We start from the raw sequence: 17,985 nt of genomic DNA, 5'->3' as shown, positions 1-17,985 counted from the left end.
AAGGTTACAGTAAACTGTTTGTTATTATTTATGAAAATATATCTTCTCTGGTGATAAAAATAAAGGGTTGGATAAATCCGGCAGTTTTAGTTTTCTCGCGTTTTTTGATGATACCGGGCTGATGCCTCCGGTAGAGACTACGCGTAGGTTTGTATTTTGCTAAAAAAATGGGAATACAGAAGAATAATTCGTAAAGCTAATGAGGAAATAGGTTTCGTCAGTTCTTCATGCAAAATATCTTCTTGTTCGAATGAATGTCGTATTTGATCATTATTTCTTCATTGTCGTTCCTCTTTCTTCCAAAAGTACATCAAATTGCATTCTAACATATCTGCAGTTAACGAACCAACTTTGAGTTTCATTTTATCATTTAGTTTTTTCTCTGTCCGCGCTGGCCGGAGTTTGCTCGCTTTTTTTCATTGTCGCTGGTCGTTGAGTGTCAGAATGAGTCATCATTGAATTTTCCCACTGAAGGCAGCAGCGCCAGAAGAAAAGCGTAAAAGAGAAGAATTTTCGTAAAAGGGAAGAAAGAAAAGGACGAAAGAATGCCGCTAATCATCGTTTGTGGACTGCCTTGTTCTGGAAAAACGAAAAGAACGGAAGAAATTAGAGAAATTTTGAAGCCGGAGCTAGAAAAACGCGGCTGGTCCGCGATTACTACCGTCAATGATGAATTGGCTGGGGTGAAATATTCAGGAATGCGTTTTTAAGAATACTTGTTTTGTATTTTATGATTTGCAGGACTTTTTATAGAAAGAATTAACATTAAAAACGCTAGAAAAGACTATGGCGATTTCGGAGCAGAAAAAGAAGCACGAGGAAGAATTCGCAATCAAGTAGAAAAGTACATTTCAAAAAGCACGATCACAATTGTCGACAGTCCAAATTACATCAAGGGTTTCCGCTACGAGCTCTGGTGCATCGCCCGCGCTGCCAGTACCACTTGCTGTACAGTAGTGCCAGTTGGGAATCATCAGCTTTGTCGAGAAAGAAATGAGGCTAGGGAAAGCGAAAGTTACACGAAGCAACAATTAGATGAGCTGATTATGAGATGGGAAGAACCAGACAAAAATAGAAGATGGGAGTCGCCTCTTATCCCACTTTTAGACGAGGAGGAAATTGAGAAGGAGACGCTTCTAGGGGCCGCTTCAGGCAAAGGTAAGGCGCTGAGAAATGAGCAGTTATTGAGCTTTTTCCTCTAGGGTTGAAAAGTAATCGAGCGACGACAAATCCGCCACTGAAGAGCACAGATTTCCTTCAAGAGACGGATAAGAAGGTCAAAGAAATCATCAAGCAAATTCTAAGTGCACAGAAAGACGCTGGAGGTTGCGGCGTTACAGTAAAGGTGCCCCGTTTTGATGCTGGTCATGGACTTACCAAAACGTTTAGACTTGTATCGGAGAAAGTGTGACGCTAGAAGAAGCGAAGACACCCGTTCAACTGGGGCGCGTTCGTCAGCAATTCATCACCTACCTTCGCAATTTGCCGACTGCCAAGACTTCAGACGAAGCTGTTTCTTTGTTTTTGCGCTTTTTAGTCGAGAACTAAAACTACAAACTACTAAATCAAAGGCTTATTCAGAATGAAATGGGAGGAAAAATGGATTCTATACGTATCAGCGCTCTCTGTAGTTAGTGCAGATATCTATGTAACGCATCCTCGAGGATCAAACAACAGACTCAATGGAGATGGAAGAGCGAGGAAAAATGCCAATCGCTTGTTCGACTCGCAGAATAACAACCGTGGAGGAGTAAATAAAGGACTTCAGGAACTGGTCTTATATAGAGGCCAGACACTGGACATATCTTACACTCAGCAACACTCCTGCAACTCTGGAAATGCTCACTGCGATACAGGAATGGTTTTAAATAGTTACTCAAAGGGACAATCCCATTGATGTTTCGTTTTATTTTACAAGTTTTTTTCTGATCAATTTTATTTCCGAAACAAGGATAGTTTAAGAAAGCCCTAATAAGTTATCCAATACATGTGCTCGAGAGAACTTCGCGATGGCAAAAACCCTGGTACCATTCCTCTGGAAGGCGATCCACAACCAGAACATGGAATGCACGAGAGTCACGCCAACTACGCCTATTGCAAGGCTCGCGAAAGGAACAAAGGCCTTTTCACCAGCACCCAAAAACTCAAAGGCTCATCAGCCAAGGTAAACCAAGTCTAATTTCAAAGTCTTCAAGTTTTAATCTCAGTACACGAGGCAAAACAACAACGGAAACCGCTACGGCCTTGAATGTCCAGAAGAACGCGATTACTATCCTTACTGGGGTCGCTCCCCCTGGAAAGATATCGCCATTTTAACCGACTATCAAGATTGCAGCAAGCTCCTTGCCTCGCTTGATGATTATTCCGGCTATTGTAAAGTCCGCAATCAGAAGGATCTGGAAACACTTGGCGAAAATGGGCCGAAATTGCCGCTGACCAAAGAAGGCTGCGATCAGTTCTCCGCAGTTCCAGTAAAATGGGAGGCAGAGAAAAACGATCAAAGGCCTTTCTGCGGCTCGCCAACGCCTAGCCGCGATAATTTCCATGGCGACAATGGTCCAGGAACACTTTCCAAGTTCCAGTGGCGCATTCCTGATGACTTTCCGACGAATACGCCCTGTACTATCCGCGTCCGATACAATATTTCCACTGGCGACTATCCAACGACTCAAGATTCGTCTTCTTCAAAACTGCGAATGGGCCCTCTCTATGGCCTAAATGGCGGCGAACGAGGCTACGAGCTCCGAGCGAATCCCCAAGTGCAGATTTTCAAAGACTTGCCGCTTGTGAAAAATCAGTTGAACATCAATACTGGCCAGTACGGTCGAACTTTCCAAGACAGGACGCATTCTTTCACCGTTGAAAAACCATCCGTGGGTAATGAAATAGTTGACTTGACTATCTCGGGCAAGCGTGGAAACTCGCTCGAGGTGTATCCGAACATGTACCAGTCTATTCACCCGAATGTGCTCAGCGTGCCCAAATCCGGCCTAATCAATCTTCACTGGACGGGAAGCGACAACAACCCACCAAATAGCGGCAAAGGCGATAGGAAAACTGACCTTCACGGACTCAAATCGAGCACGACTTGTTTAACCGAAGAGAGCGCTTATACAGTTTCTTATTCAAATCCATCTACATCTCACAAAGTACTAACGGGACTAAAGTCTACTTGCTTCCTCAAAGATTTTCAAAACGGGGCAAATGCGATTCCTGTTGACGCGCTTGTTTACCAATCGAAAGGGGATTGTTCTGGAACTGGTCTTCAAGCTGCTGTTCACGGTATTTGTGAAGAAATTAGCGAAGAAGTCCTAGAAGAACTATTTCCAAATGCGCCCCTGTCTATGCCCGAAAAATACTTCAGAGTTAATCCGAATACTGTTTTAAATGGATCATCCTTCACTCAATCGTAAGTAAAGCATTATCAATATTAAAAATGGGTCAATAAGAGAACTTGGTTCATTTCAGTTGAACTTGAGTTCACAAATAAAGTGAACTGAAATAGAGTGGTTATTCAAATAGAACATTGCGTGACTAAGAATTCTCATGGTTCAGCTATCAAGTCTCTGTTTTTTGAAGAGAAATTATGCAAGAAGATGATAATAATTTTCAGCGCTGGTGGGTTTTCAGTTCTTTCTTCAAATGGAGAATCCTGGACTCTACTTCACTCTGACGATATGATAGAAGAACATTCGGGAATTGTTCGTCTCCGAGAGTCTTCTACCAGCTTACTTTTGGGTCTCACTCTTTCATTCATCCTGTTCGGGATTTTGTTATTATCCGCGATGCTCTTTTACCAGCGTCATCGAAAAACCCCGTGGGATCAGGCCTTGCTCTCTCCCAATAATGAATCGTAGTTCTTTTGCCTTTTTCCTGTGTAAGTTACTGTAGCCATTCTTTTCCTTTATCAATCACAATAACGCCTTAGAATTCCTTCGTCTTCTGTTTCTTCTGTTCAAAACATCTTCCACTTCTTCATTAAACTGATAACTCCTGTTCTGAAATTCCTTATCATAATATTTAATAAACTGTAAATTTTAAAAAGAAAATGATCTAAAAATTGATTGATTAGATGTATATGCTAAATGTTCGGCAGGCCCTGAAGCTAACGACTCGTACTGTGCGCCTGACGCCACTACAGTCTTTCAAAGGGGTTCCATATTACAGAGAGCTGCTGGGAGTCGGACAAGATGCCTCCGCTGAAGAGTTGAAAAAGGCCTTTTACTCTAAGTCCCGCATTTATCATCCGGACTTGGCGCAAGGGAACAAGGTAAAGTTCTAGTGTGGTCTTAGAATTGCCAGTCTTCGTAGCTCGTAAATTTAATACAAGCGAAAACTTGAATGTTCAGGCAAAAAATGACAAATATATCGAAATAAAAGAAGCATACGAAGAACTATTAAAAATCAAACGATCTGGGACTGTTACAGAAAGCGTTCGAAATACGAAAGGAAAGTCTTTTGGCTCGCGCAAGTTCCGGAGTGAAGGCAAAGTCACCGAGAATTACTTCGATCACGTGCCCGAGGTGAAGGTGAAAACGCCTCTTGGCTTCGGGCGCGGGAATGCGAAGAAAAGCTTTCAAACTGGCACTTTCAAATCGGCCAAAGACCAGTTCGTCGAAGAAACCATCAGAAAATACAGAAAGAAAGGATAAACACCAGCGATTATATTTTGACTTACCTTCTATAAATAAACAACCATTCTTTTTCTTTGTTCCGTAAAAAAAACAAATCAACCCTTATTTTTTTCATTCGAAAAACAAGATTTCCTTTAGATATGTCGCGCAGTGGTCATTTGATAACGGATGACGACCCAGTTAGATGCGCTTTGACGGGCCTTGTCCGAACCACAGATAAGCTCGGCCTTTTGCTGCATGAGGTGAGTTGGGTAAAGTCTTTTTTTCTTTTGGGAACGAGTTCTAAAATGGGTACTAGCGGACGCCACAGTAGATGATTATCAGTGACTAAAAACGAACCAAATGATGATGCTCTCCCACTAGGAATCTTTCTCATCTTGCGCCCTCTTTTGGACAGTTGTATGAATAAAGATGGTCAAAGTTTAGATGATAGCATCAATAACTTAAAATGAAACTATAGCTTACAGTGTTTCTAATACTGGGTTGAAAATTGTTCATAATGAAATCTGTAAAATGAAACATTTTCTTCACTTTTTCTTTGTATCTTGTACTACTGAACCTTGTATTCAAAAATAAATGATATTGTAACTTGTTATTCGCCTACCAGACATATCTCCATTTATATAGCCAATCTTAAAGGTCATCGCTTCCCGAAGCGGTGCAAAGAGGTTTGTTTTGGTCCCCGATAAATATATAAAACAAGGCAAAAAAGCTGTGATTAAACAATTCCCCCTTGGGGAAGGGCGATCAATCGCAACAATAATGATTTCAAGCTCGTAAAAAGCTTGTAGCAAGCTCCGGCAGTTGCAAAATTTTCAAAAAGTTCAAATGACTTTTTTAGCGAGTCGTCTATCGCAGAGACTGGAATGCAGAGGAGGGGAAGGTTGCTATTGTTTCTGGTGGAGGATCGGGACATGAGCCCTTTGCTGCTGGTCTTGTCGGTCAAGGAAAGGATATTTATGAACGAGTACAAAACATCGATGATGGTCTTTTAGAAAGACCATAGTCTATGGTCCATAGAATTCCCCATAAAACGATATCGTCTCAACTAATCCGTAAATCCTCGTAAAGGTGGTTTGACCGCAGCTGTAGCCGGTTCTGTTTTCGCCTCGCCTCCCGCAGGAGCTGTTCTCGCTGCTTTGCGCAAAGTAGCCGGTCCTGGAGGTGTCATGCTCGTAGTATTCAACTACACTGGGGACAGAATTAACTTTGGCCTCGCTGCGGAACGAGCAAGAGCCGAGGGTATTCGAGTTTCTATTCACTTCGTCGCTGACGATTGCGCGCTCGAGTCAGAAGACAAGGTAGCTAATTAAACGCTATTCTCACAATTTTCATGCTTGATTAAATAGGCTGTGGGAAGAAGAGGACTGCTCGGCGGTATCGCCGCGATAAAAACTCTCGGTGCTGCAGCTGAGGCAGGCAAAGATCTCGAATACATGGGCAAGCTTTTCGAGGAAGTGACTGAAGAGAGCAGGCTGGGAACGATTGGCTTTGCTGCCACGGGATGTTCGCTTCCTAGTGGCGAGTCGGGGATTAATGTAAGTTAAAAATAAAGTTCAAAAATTAGCTTCTTTTAAAATTAGCTGTTACTCCCGGATGACTAGCTAGATTTATAAGTTGATTGTGTATAAGTCCTGTTTGGAAAGATCCCAATTTGTAGCTGAATAGGTAGATAATGCCTCAAGCTTCCATATAGCAGTAGTGAATTAATATTAATCCATTTCGGGTGGCACGGAGTCTGTACTAGTGCGCACTTGAACACTACTCCAAGCTAGCGCGTTATTTTCTTTTTTCAGTTGAATCCGGGAGAGGTAGAACTCGGGCTTGGCGTCCATGGCGAGCCGGGAATCAGGAAATACAAAATCACTTCTACGCGTGCTCTCGTCCAAGAACTTTTGAAGCCTGTTCAACGGAGAATCAAGCTTTCGCCCAGCGACGATTTGCTTCTTTTGATCAACAATCTCGGCGGACTTACAGAGATCGAGCAGCTGAATTTGATCACGGCTATTGTCGAAGAAATTGAAGCGCAGAACGCAAAAGGTAATAAAATCGATTGATTAATTTAGCTTGTCTATTTGTCGTAATTTTTAATAATGTATTCGATGTAGTTCTTTTGAAGAAATAAAGAGTTCTTTTAAATTCTATTTTTTTCTGTAGCTAAAGCTCTCCTTTAGTTTCCCTTGTGGGCTCTGGTCACATAATGACATCGTTGGACATGGCGGGCGCTAATTTCAGTCTCTTAAAAATGAACACCGAGATCCGTGAATTTATCACCGCCCCTTGTTCCTTCCCAGCTTGGCCAGCCCTGACAACTCCTGGTGGAGAGATAGACACTCAAGAAACAAAAGAAACTTTTGACTGCCCAAAGACTGTCAACTGGGGTGTTTCTGGAGTTCGCGCGATTGTCCAGAAAGTTTGTGCCTCGTTGATTGCTTCCAAAGACCTTCTGAACGAGTTGGACGCTGCTGCGGGCGATGGCGATTGTGGATCGACCGTTGCTCTTGGTGCCGAAGCTGTATTAAAAGCAATTGATGGGCTTGATTGTGATCCTTCCGCGTTTTTCTACAGAATCGCCTCTGCGCTTGAAAACGATATGGGCGGTTCGTCCGGAAGCCTTCTCAGTTTGCTGTTCACCGCGTTCGCTACTACGATAAAGATTTCGGAAGAGCAATTTACGGCGCCAGTTGTAATCGCTGCCCTTTCGTCCGGATGTACACAAATAATGCAAATCGGTCGAGCGGCTGAACAGGACCGAACCATGCTCGATGCTCTTTGTCCTGCTCTTCGAGAGCTGCAGTCTTCTGCCGATCTGAATAAAGCGGCAAAAGCAGCGAGGGCAGGAGCAGAGGCGACAAAGGATATGGTAGCTAGGGCCGGAAGAGCCTCCTATTGCAAAGAAAGAGACTCTGCAAAAGTACCCGATGCGGGTAGCGTCATGATTGCTATTGCATTCGAAGCATTAGCTTAAATAATTTTCCACTGTCATTTTGTTGATATCAACAAAGAGAATCTCTGCACAAACGTTAATTAATTTATGGCCTGCGAAATTTCCGATTGAATGATTCTGCCCTTTTCTATGATTTCTGGTGTAAATCGAAGAGTTTCCCATTTTTTCTTTCCTTCTTTTTCTGTAATAATTGAGCCTGTGCTTCAAACTCACAAAATTTCATTCTTCAATCCATGGTGTGATTAATTCCGCCTAGTTGCGACTTAGTGCTTGTTTTGTCCGTTTGATATTTAGACGTTTCGGGGGATTGGCTCTCGGTACCTCGCCCGGTTTTGTGTGCCCGAAACAAACCCACCACCACCCACTGCGGGAACTAGCGCGTTTTTATTCTTTCCAACAGAACAGAGAAACGACACAAGCGCCACATGGACGAGGGCTCGGCCGATCCAGTGATTGGCAACTGTTACGAAGATGACTTCCTTCCGCCGTTTCAGACCGATATCGATTTCGTAAGTTTAAAAATTCCTTGTTTTTTTTTTTAAATCAAGCCGATTAGGATTCAATAATCAACGATTTCGACCCAGCAGTTTTTGACCAGGCGAGCTCACTATCGTCTATCAAAGTAAGACCAATTACCTTTACCTCGTTTCAAATTAATCTCAGTACGAAATCGACTCAGGCCATGGCTGCTCTCCGCAATCCTCGCCATCGTCGGCCACCTCTACGATTTCGACAAACTCGCCCCAGCCAAGTATCACCTACAACGAGCTGGCATGTCAAACATCCGATGCACTTGTTGAGTACAAACCAACACCAACGCAAATTGTGATCAAGACGGCGAGCGAAGTTGAAACGAGAAATTGTGAAAAAAGACGCATCTCGATTCGCGAAAAGGTACAGTTTATCTATTTATGTATCAATCATAAGACGAATAACATTATTAATTAAAACCCTACAAACTAAACATAAATTTCTGTGAAGATGATTATCGGTAGGATCGAACCAAATAAGAATTCTCTCCCACTGAGGGTGTCGATCATCCTGCGCCCTCTTTTGGACTGTTTTGCGAATATAAGCCCCGCAAAATTTAGATTGATTATAAAAATAATGAAATGATTCTATAGTAAGGGTAAGCGTTATGAAAATGAGTAATGCCCATGAGGAGGTCTCCAATGATTAATACTATAAAATGAACCTACATTTTCATCTGTTTCAAATGTTATCTAACCTTTTAATGTCAATCCTTTGTGGTAAAGAATAAATTAAGAAATTGATCATACTATTTGTCGCATTTGTAACATATCCTTGTAGAAACCAACGCCAAAGAAAAAGGCAAGAATCGAAAAATGCGACTCGCCAAAAATCGTCAAGATTGAAAAGGCACCCGAAAGTGTTCAAATCCAAGAGGAGGATTTCACCATCGACGGCGAAATGTCTCAGGCAGAAATCAACGCAGTCCTCGAACAGAACAACTGGGAGGCGAACGAGAAAAACATCAAGAAAGCAAAGCGAAAAATTAAGAACAAGAAGTCGGCGCAAGAAAGCCGCCGCCGGAAAAAGGAACACATGACCGATTTGGAGGAGAAGGCAAAGCACTATGAAAGCAAATCGTCGCGATTGGAGCGAGAACTCGAAAAGGAACGAGCGCAGAACAAGTCCTTGATGAGCCAGGTACGCTTATTTTGCTTGAAATTAAATGACTGATTCCTAGGTCCGCGAATTGCGAAACGTGGTGAACCAGCAGTTCCAAGGCAAGAACGCCAAATCGGCGACTACGCAGACCTCTGCGGCAGTAATGGTCGTTCTGCTCTGCATGACTATCTTCAAGGGAACTTGGTCGAGCAGCGAAAACAACAAGAACAACAAGGCTAAGGACAACATTATTTCCATCACTGACGAATTCGACTACACCCCAACATCATGTGAGTAAAATATTGTTTTCATTATTTTCAACCTGAAATCAGTTAAATCCCGAATGCTGAAATGCTTCTCTGAGGATGATCTTGACTTTTGCATGGTTGACGAGGACGCGTATCCGACGATCGACTTCGACACTGACTCTGACGCTTCTGACGACGAACTGGACCCGGACCTGGACTTCTTGAGTGGTAAAATGGACGAACTGAACTTGGCGGTGCCAAAAGAGGAAAAACAATGGGAGTACACTCCCGGCGCGCTGGTCAAAGTCGTCGCGCAAATGTTTGACGACGAGCGCGAGAACGTCACTGAGGTGAGCATCGTTTCTGCCTCGCACTAGAATACTCTGAACATACTTGCTCAATAAATTATACTGTCCAGTTCGTTAACTGCTTTGAATTCATAAAAATAGAATAAATAAAAATCCAAAAACGCGTCTTTGAAAACTTGAAAAATTGACAAAAATATTCAGCAACAGCCTCCGGAAGGAGTGAGAATGGTTTCTTGACGTCAGACTTGCAGAAAAGAAAATCCTTGGCGTCCCCGCATGTGACAAGAAAGTTCTCGTACGCTGCGTAAATGTACGTCGTATTTATGTGTCACGTGCTCTTCCGATATTTAAAATCAAAATTGAAAAAAAACAGTTAGCTGGCAGCCACTCTAGGAACTGCCAGAATTAGTCCCATTTCGTTCAAGTATTACAGTAGATTGAGGGGTTTTTCTGCCCCCAGGTTTTCGGGAAAATATGAATTTGATGATCAAGAATTGGGGAGTGAAACCCCTCAATCCACTGTAACTCATGTCTTTTAACTACTTACCAGAGCTTTATTGTGCTTTCTCCTTCTCTCTATCATCAAACAAACTCTTATCTATTTATTTAAAACAAACACGATACCAACGATAACAATTTCTTTAATACCTGTTTACGCTTATTTTCCTCCTTCTGTTTGCTTTCACTCCTTGTCTTTTACGTTGTAGGGACGGACAGTAGCGTCACTTTTCATTTACTCCTTACTAGTTCTATGCGCCCTCAAACTACTCCTTTTCGCCGTTCGTACTGATTCATTCAGCCCTTTTTGTTTTAGTAGGAATTTAAACTGCTACTCACCTTCGTATCTATTGAATAGATCCTCTTCTGACATAATATATGTTATAATAATTGATCATTTCCGTAGACTTTTTTAAACGAAGAAGTCTATTTCGCTCATTTTATGCAGGAAAAACTTAAAAAAAGCAATCCAAGACGACTAGGGCAGACGAGACATAGACAAAAATACACATAGAAAGTAAAGAAAGATAGGTCGCATTGGTATTTTTGAAAACTTATTCCATTTTGAAATCAAGGATGACAACCAAATATAACCAACAATCAGTTTTATTAACAATTTTTAGTGAAACGCTTGTTAGATGATATTCTCTCTTGATCCAGTGATTGATTCCGAGAAGGTTGATTTCTTTCGCCCATTCGGACGGTCTTCATTTTGTACAGATTCTGTTTTGAAAGGCTTATAGTTGACAAAGACCCAGACGAGCAAAATAGTCACCCAGAGCATCACGAAAAACGCAATTATGAGAATGATGGACAGTTCAATCATGTGTTCCTCTCTCGAGTACAATTCTATTTCTCTGCTTTTTGCATCAATCAAAATCATTTTTTTTCAATTTGTGTGATGAGGTAGCGAAGATGCAAAATGTTATATATTGCTCTTTCTCTTATCAGCTTTTAGACACGAGCGTTATCTTTATTTACAAGAGGAATATTCATAATGCCAATAATATAAAAACGTGAGCTTTATAAAAAAACAAAGCAAGGCTTTAAAATATTTTTTGTTTATTTAACGACACAGTATATACAAAAATAAGCTGTACAGGGCGATCCTGTAGGCATTGTGGCAAAGTGTTCAGAGCGTAATAGTAGTAGGGTCATACTCGGAATTGAATACTCATAAGGAAGAGGGCATACCAAAAGGATAGAAATAAATATCTAGAACGACGTTGTAGGAAGGAAAGTATTTCAGTGCAGAGTTATTTCTTTTCGAATATCAGAGCTGTTGGTGATTTTTTGGAGAACATGGCTTGTCAGACTAGAGCTCCACTTTGACGTCGGCGGCGACGGGGGCGGCGGTGGGCTCGACGTTGACGGGCATTTCCTCCTCGACGGGAACGTCTTCTTCGATTTCAGATACTTGGGCCCCTTCGCTCTCGCCAGCGGCTGGTGGGGTGGGAAGGTTGAGTGGGAAGTGGTGTCCTCCGGCAGCTCGTTGTTGGCTCAAGATGTTGAGAAGGCCAGAGGGATTGAATGGGGACATGAAGGATGCGGCAGAGCTGGCAGGTGGGAAACCGGCGAACTGCGACAGAGGGTTCGGCATCATCGGAGTGGAGCTTGGGATGGAAGTCGGCATGAAGTTTGGAAGTGAGGTAGGAGCGGACGGTTTGCTCTGGTTGGTCATCTCGGGGCTAGCTGGTGCGCTCGTCTTGGTTTCTTCGCCAGCTGAGACAGAAGTGTTAACGGCAAGAGGTCCATCGGGAATCATCTTGGGCGAAGTGTTTTCTTGACCGGGCCCGCGGATACCAGCGTTGACGCCGTGCTTGAGAATCTCTTCCTTGTGGTGTCGTTCTTGATGGACCTTGAGGTTTCCTCTGCAGGTTGAAGCGTAGGAGCAGTATTCGCATCGGTAGGGCTTCTCGCCGGTGTGTCCACGGATGTGGATCTTCAGCGGGCCAGACTGGGAGGACGAGTATGGGCAATATGGGCACTAGAATTGAATAATTAGGTTGAGGTTTTAAAACTTTTCAAAAGATTATTTTCTTTTAGAGAATTCGCACATCAAATGGAAAAGTTTAGGAGATCTTACCTTGTATGGCTTGTAACCAGTGTGAGTTCGAAGATGAATGGTAAGGTTGGATCGGACTCGAGACTTGTAGTTGCAGAGTGGGCACATGTATCCATCGCCGTCTCGTTCGATTCGCAAATTTTCAGTACCGACCTGAATGTTTAGTTAGATAATCGTTTATGACATCAGTTCAATTTCGATGATGAAGTTAATAAAAGTCGCTGCTATAGAGATAGATAAGTCTTAAATGAATGACTTTATGGTGAATAGTCGCAAAAATGTCAAATCATTCTTTCATGTTTACAACCCAAAGTCTATAATATCGAATACCGGATGTCCTACAAGTTAAGGGTGCGCTGGTCTTACCTCAGATCCGTATCCGCGTCGTCGTCTCTTGACGGCGGGCTGGTAGAGAGTGTTGGAATCAGCAGGGCGGGTCTGTCCGATCACACTTAGTGGCTGCTGAGGCTGAGCTTGTGCCTGTTGGTTGAATGGCGAGGCGTTGAAGTTGAGCGCGGCAGCCGAAGCAGCTTGTGGAAGACCGGCGAATGGAAGGCGGAAGGGCACCAGAGGAGCGCCATTGAGCGGATTCGTCGCCTGAGCGAAGGGGTTCGGCAGTGGAAGTCCGCTAGGTTTGTTGTTCTCGTTGTTGATTTTCTGCTGCTGCTCCAGATTGGCCCGAAGACGGCTGGCGACCAAGTTCTCGAGGAAGTTTCGCGTCAACTGGCTGGGGATCTGAGGCATGTTGGGAAGCGAGGGCTTGATCACATCGGCTGAGACTTCTGGTGATCGGAGCTCGTGGTTGCCGCTATCAGTGCCTTCGGTAGACGACTTGCCCCCGCCAGGAGAGACTGACAGGTCTTGGCCAGAGAGGTCCTGAATACAGAATTAAGTAAACATTAACAAAAGTAACAAATAACAGCTTTTTTTGATTGGTGTCTTTTTTTAAGCGACCCCGCCCTGGTTGTAGCGACCGCAGACCGCAACCAAGAAAACTAAAACCGCGGAATCAATGTTGCTTGTGTAGTACTTGGACCGGGTAAGAGAGTTACTGTGGGTATAAATCGCTCAAAGTAACACGGGCTTACCTTCTTGTGTTCTGAGTCGTTGCCGGAGTCGGGGCTTTCGGAGATTTCGGAGTTGCCATCTGAGCCAGTCTCGTCAAAGGTGTTTTTCTTGGAGCTAAACGTTTATTTTAGATTTCTGTTATTTGAGAAATCGGAAATATATTTCCCCCGGTAGGAAAACACTCGCGCACAGAGTGATTAGGAAGTCGCGAAACAAAGATAATAATTATATTTCTTAGATATAGTGTTTTGCATGGCGTGTTATTGCTGCTTGGCGCGTAAATTCTGCGAGACCACAGAAAATAGTTTTGGCGATCTGAGTATTTATATTGTATATTAGCATACAATAAAAGGCGACCGCAAAATATGTCCGCAGAAGTGTAATTTACTTATGCGGCCAAAAGACATTAATAATTACTTTTTCTCTTTCGATTTCGAATTTGCATTTGCGAAATGAAAAATAAACGAAGCCTTGTACCAAAATACGCTAAGGAGCACCCCCACCATAATTTTTGACGAAAAGAAAAAAAAAATGAAATAAGAAAATTGACGATGTGAACCTATTCAGATAATTACATTTCCTCCTTTGAAAGTGATCGTTAGGGGGCTCCTTAATGCATCATCCAGTCGAAACTGAATGTGGAAATAATTTATCAAGTTGTGCTGCGATATTCGCGAGTGGGAAATCCAGTTTGCATAATCGCCCTCTCGCGAAATAAGAAAAAAACTACTCGCGCTTTTTTGCTCGTACCATTTCTCTGTATATGGAAAAATGTAAAATAAGCGCTGTTTTGAAATTGTTTTCGAAAAGCAAACAGCGGCGCCCAAAATGTTTCGAAAATACACTGCGGGTTAATGAATTCAATTTTCCTTGGCAAGATATACATGACACATACGCAAATCGAATCTTGCCTTCCGTTATAATTAAGGGTATACCCAACGCTATGTAGTTAGTTTCTATGCTGATAAATGATATGCTCTCTTGGGCAGCAAGCAAAAGTTTCCAACGTTTTATGAGTCCGAATTTTATGCATTTTTCTTTCCGTTTGTCTAGTAGACTGAAGCCCCTTATCTGGACTTACCTCTGGCAGAGGGTGGCGATTTTCTTAGCCGTGTCGGGATGAACCTGAAACGCTTTCGTTTCTTGCAACATTGATGAAAGGTCGACGCCCGCTGGCAGATACACTCGGTGAGAGTCTTAATTCCATTTTAAATTAAAATTATATTCAAAGATACCCTTGGTATATTTTTGTGCAGCCTGAGTCGATTTGAATATTCAATTCATGTTGTCAAAACTACCAATTAATCTCATTAGACGATGTAGATCGATTCTACATCGCTCTGGACTGACTGTATCGACTGGCGCTTGCTGGACTCTTACTGTACTTACCGAGAAGATGCAGACGAAGCAGATCTGAGGAAGGGTAGACGAGGTTCGGGCACGCTTGGCAGAGATAGGCGCCGGGAGATTCGGAACTCGAGCTCGAAGACTCCGATTTTGTTGGCGACTCTGAAAATCCTCCTTTTAGAAAAATTTTTGATGGGAAAAGGCTGTTGTTATTTTTTAAATAATTGAGTTGGGAAGTGTTTTAAAAAAATATTTTTATTCAAAATAGAAATACGTTTCCCTGTGCTTTTAATTTGGACGATACAAATTTGTCTGATTAAAATTATACAAATGTGACTGTATAAGACTGTTGTAGTGGGGCTTAATTTCTATTCTACTGGGAAATCTCTCTTCCTTGACTTACCTGATTCTGGCTTTTCTGATTCTCCCTGGCAAGAGGATTTGTGTTTGAGGAAGTTGCTCACGTGGTAGAATTTCTCGTCGCAGACTCCGCAGGTTATACTGTCAGCAATCTCTGTATTGTGTGTGTTAACTGTAGCGGCTGTTTGTACTGTGGCCTGCTCCATTGCTAGAGTCATGGCGGCTCTTTTTTTTTCTTTTCGCAAAAGTTGCTTCTTTCAAAAAACTGTTGGAAGAATTTTCTTTTTGCACTTATTTTTTTGGTGCTGTGTTTTGTGTAAAGGTATCCGGTGGACTTGGAGATTTGTATTCGACCGCGGTGGCTCGTCACATTTGGCGGTGGCAGTAGAGCGCGGGGGCGCGCGTGCTTTAATCAGCGCTCCGCCTGGACGAGCTAAGGCTCTCAACGGGCGAATACAAACTCAGAAAAGCCATATACGTGCACTCGCGCGCCACCGGTTATATAAACGCTTAACTCAGCAGGGGGGTTAACTTGCAACAACAACAACATAGCTCATTCGCTAATCAAATCTGCAATGGAAAAAAGGGATGATATATATTTAGCTCCGCTCTTATATAAAACTAGCTAAATATAACTGAATGTTCGAATCAGTAAATAAACCTTTCGGGCGGGCGCGAATAATTTTATCGCCGCGCAAATGAAAACAATTTATAAAGAAAACACTTCAAATCAACCTGTTACTGATAAGCCGCGTAATAAGACCATCCATGAAGGTGCTAAAATCAAGTTTGAATTCGTTATTTTTAATAAAGTATTGATAAAAAATGGATCGCTTCTAACTTATTGATGTTAATTTAATGAAATAGAGCTTTGAAAAATTCTGAAAGGTTGCGATTTTGACTGTTTTTTGGCAGAAACAAGTTCAAACCCTTGAGTTCATTTTCAAACTCTCAAAAATACGAAGATTTGGATTCGAAGTCGCCAGCGATTGAATTGTGGACATTCCTAATCGTGGCAAATTTCGTTGGAATACGAACAATACTTTTGGCATACTTGTTCTTGCCCTAAAACATGGAAATTTCAACCCAAAAAACACGCTTATCAATATTGTTTTATAAACATAAACATTGCTGGCCGATTTTCCGGCCTTGATTCCTTCCAAGATCGGCTGGCTCAATATCAACCGGGAATCAAAATATTCAGCTCGATAAGAAGGAGACTCTCGAATATGGAGCGTTTTTGATTTGAAGCATTTTTGATGGGTGGATTTTCAAAAAATCAAAATCTGGGCTGGGCAGGAGCGAGTTCAAATCGCTCAGCACCCGTTAATCATGAAAGGGTGGCTCGCAAAGATCAAGGCTGAGAGTGAATTCTTTTGGTTCTAGAGGCGCCTTGGCCTTGAGCCCAGAATATTTTCCTGCGCTCATCAAAGAGCGAGCACACAAAACTCTCGCTCAGCTGCCTGATTGAAAAAAAGAAAAGAAAGAGCAACATAAAAATGGTGATAGATTAGAATGCATAGCCGCCCACTTAAAATATTAAATCTGATCGATGGTGCGCGCCTCCGTCAAAATAAAAACTAGCGCGAAAATATTTATAGCTTTTACTGTGGGATAATCCCAGGCCAAGGTCCACCGATTAGCTATGATTTGACCACCGCTGATCAGCTCTTCCGGCCATGAAAAATCATAAACCGGGCTGTAGATAGTGCTAGTACCGGGCTAAATTTGGAACAACGAAAATCAAATGTGGCTAATCCTCGAAATCAAAATTGCAAAGGAGGCCAGGCCGAGTCCCGCTGAGCTGATTTGTATAAGGGATTTTGTTTAGTGCGTGCCCAATTGGGTATATTTGCTCTGGGCACGCCTGGGGCTGAAAATCTGATTAGTAGTTTCCCGCCGAGCCCACACGTATCAGTATCAACATTTTTGGCGCGGCAGGTGATCGCAATTGTATCCCATTATGTACAGAAGCGCTTGCTGACCCAAATCTAGGCACACGCTGAACGCGATGACCAGGTCATTTATTCAGACACACGCGACACTGAGAGTGTTTGCTCGAAACACTCCAAAATATGCAAAATCTTCAACCTTTCTTTTTTTTCGAACATTTTTCTTGTATTTTTTCGTGCGCGCGCATTCCGGACTTTTTCCGGGCTTTGCCAGGAAGTATTCTAGTCAATACATGTTTTTCAAGCTATCACAGGCCAGAGTTGCAAATTTTTGAAATTTTTTTCTGAGCTGAGCTAGCTGAGCTGAGGTTAAAATTGAGCTAGCTGAGCTGAGCTGGCACTTTTCGAAAAACCATTGAGCTGAGCTGAGCTGAGCTAGCTTTCTTCAGAAAAATTGAGCTGAGCTGACCGTCACCTCAAAGTTGTAGCTCAGCTAGCTCAGCTCAGCTAGCTCACAAAATTTGCAACCCTGTCACAGGCTGATAAATCAAGGATCGCTCTTAGAAAGAGGAGGATTTAGAGGCGGGATATTGAATAAATGAAAGTCCCATTTGATCTGTAATTCTTGATTCCGATTCCACGAAATCCCAATTTTCCAGCGCATAGGTGCACCTTGCATCATACAGCATCAATTTCAAGTTGCAAGGAAAAAAGAAGAAGAAGATCGTCGCCTGGGAAAGCGATAAAGGCTCGCTTCATCAGATAAATATCAAACGCACTAGAAAGCGCGAAATTTTAGTACCACTCAAGACTTGATTTTGATTCTACTCTCTCTGGTGAGAGCTGTACAAGTGGCGCGGAAATTTGGAACTGGCCAAAGAGTCGTAAAAATGATCAAAGAAGGCAGAGTGTAACTATTCGCGCGGAATGTCGAAAGTGTGAAGTGGCCACGCTCAGAGCGAGCACCGGAGATCACAGCCTGTTTA

General features: G+C 42.7%; 6 protein-coding genes across 6 annotated transcripts; 5 read left to right on the top strand and 1 right to left on the bottom strand.

Moving 5' to 3' along the window:
* The first annotated feature begins 413 nt into the window (after nt 1-413).
* On the top strand, nt 414-1,584 carry LOC145708157 (protein KTI12 homolog). Its single transcript, XM_081785801.1, has 4 exons — nt 414-702; nt 784-1,158; nt 1,203-1,345; nt 1,390-1,584. Exons 1-4 carry the CDS (start codon nt 546-548, stop codon nt 1,546-1,548), a joined length of 834 nt encoding a protein of 277 aa, XP_081641927.1. The 5' UTR covers nt 414-545; the 3' UTR covers nt 1,549-1,584.
* Nucleotides 1,585-1,980: 396 nt separating this feature from the next.
* On the top strand, nt 1,981-4,026 carry LOC145708153 (protein DD3-3-like). Its single transcript, XM_081785797.1, has 3 exons — nt 1,981-2,164; nt 2,208-3,409; nt 3,614-4,026. The coding sequence occupies exons 1-3, from the start codon at nt 1,988-1,990 to the stop codon at nt 3,855-3,857; spliced, it is 1,623 nt and encodes a 540-aa protein (XP_081641923.1). The 5' UTR covers nt 1,981-1,987; the 3' UTR covers nt 3,858-4,026.
* A 50-nt stretch (nt 4,027-4,076) lies between these two features.
* On the top strand, nt 4,077-4,728 carry LOC145708156 (chaperone protein DnaJ-like). The gene is made up of 2 exons (XM_081785800.1): nt 4,077-4,270; nt 4,350-4,728. Exons 1-2 carry the CDS (start codon nt 4,079-4,081, stop codon nt 4,650-4,652), a joined length of 495 nt encoding a protein of 164 aa, XP_081641926.1. The 5' UTR covers nt 4,077-4,078; the 3' UTR covers nt 4,653-4,728.
* Nucleotides 4,729-5,482: 754 nt separating this feature from the next.
* On the top strand, nt 5,483-7,843 carry LOC145708154 (triokinase/FMN cyclase-like). Its single transcript, XM_081785798.1, has 5 exons — nt 5,483-5,582; nt 5,707-5,935; nt 5,984-6,172; nt 6,431-6,674; nt 6,809-7,843. The coding sequence occupies exons 2-5, from the start codon at nt 5,804-5,806 to the stop codon at nt 7,600-7,602; spliced, it is 1,359 nt and encodes a 452-aa protein (XP_081641924.1). The 5' UTR covers nt 5,483-5,582; nt 5,707-5,803; the 3' UTR covers nt 7,603-7,843.
* Nucleotides 7,844-7,874: 31 nt separating this feature from the next.
* On the top strand, nt 7,875-10,661 carry LOC145708155 (uncharacterized). The gene is made up of 7 exons (XM_081785799.1): nt 7,875-8,090; nt 8,138-8,203; nt 8,245-8,475; nt 8,893-9,252; nt 9,293-9,503; nt 9,546-9,811; nt 9,971-10,661. Exons 1-7 carry the CDS (start codon nt 8,007-8,009, stop codon nt 10,004-10,006), a joined length of 1,254 nt encoding a protein of 417 aa, XP_081641925.1. The 5' UTR covers nt 7,875-8,006; the 3' UTR covers nt 10,007-10,661.
* Nucleotides 10,662-11,310: 649 nt separating this feature from the next.
* Nucleotides 11,311-15,434, bottom strand: LOC145708194 (uncharacterized). Its single transcript, XM_081785846.1, has 7 exons — nt 15,151-15,434; nt 14,790-14,909; nt 14,482-14,596; nt 13,421-13,514; nt 12,699-13,208; nt 12,354-12,485; nt 11,311-12,254 (listed from the first exon to the last, which is right to left on the bottom strand). The coding sequence occupies exons 1-7, from the start codon at nt 15,323-15,325 to the stop codon at nt 11,583-11,585; spliced, it is 1,818 nt and encodes a 605-aa protein (XP_081641972.1). The 5' UTR covers nt 15,326-15,434; the 3' UTR covers nt 11,311-11,582.
* Nucleotides 15,435-17,985: the final 2,551 nt, after the last annotated feature.

This window comes from Oikopleura dioica, chromosome XSR, assembly GCF_907165135.1.
Source record: "Oikopleura dioica chromosome XSR, OKI2018_I68_1.0, whole genome shotgun sequence".
In the NCBI taxonomy this organism is placed as follows: domain Eukaryota; kingdom Metazoa; phylum Chordata; class Appendicularia; order Copelata; family Oikopleuridae; genus Oikopleura; species Oikopleura dioica.
The sequence above is the reverse complement of the archived record's forward strand: the minus strand, read 5'-3'. Positions and strand labels throughout refer to the sequence as shown.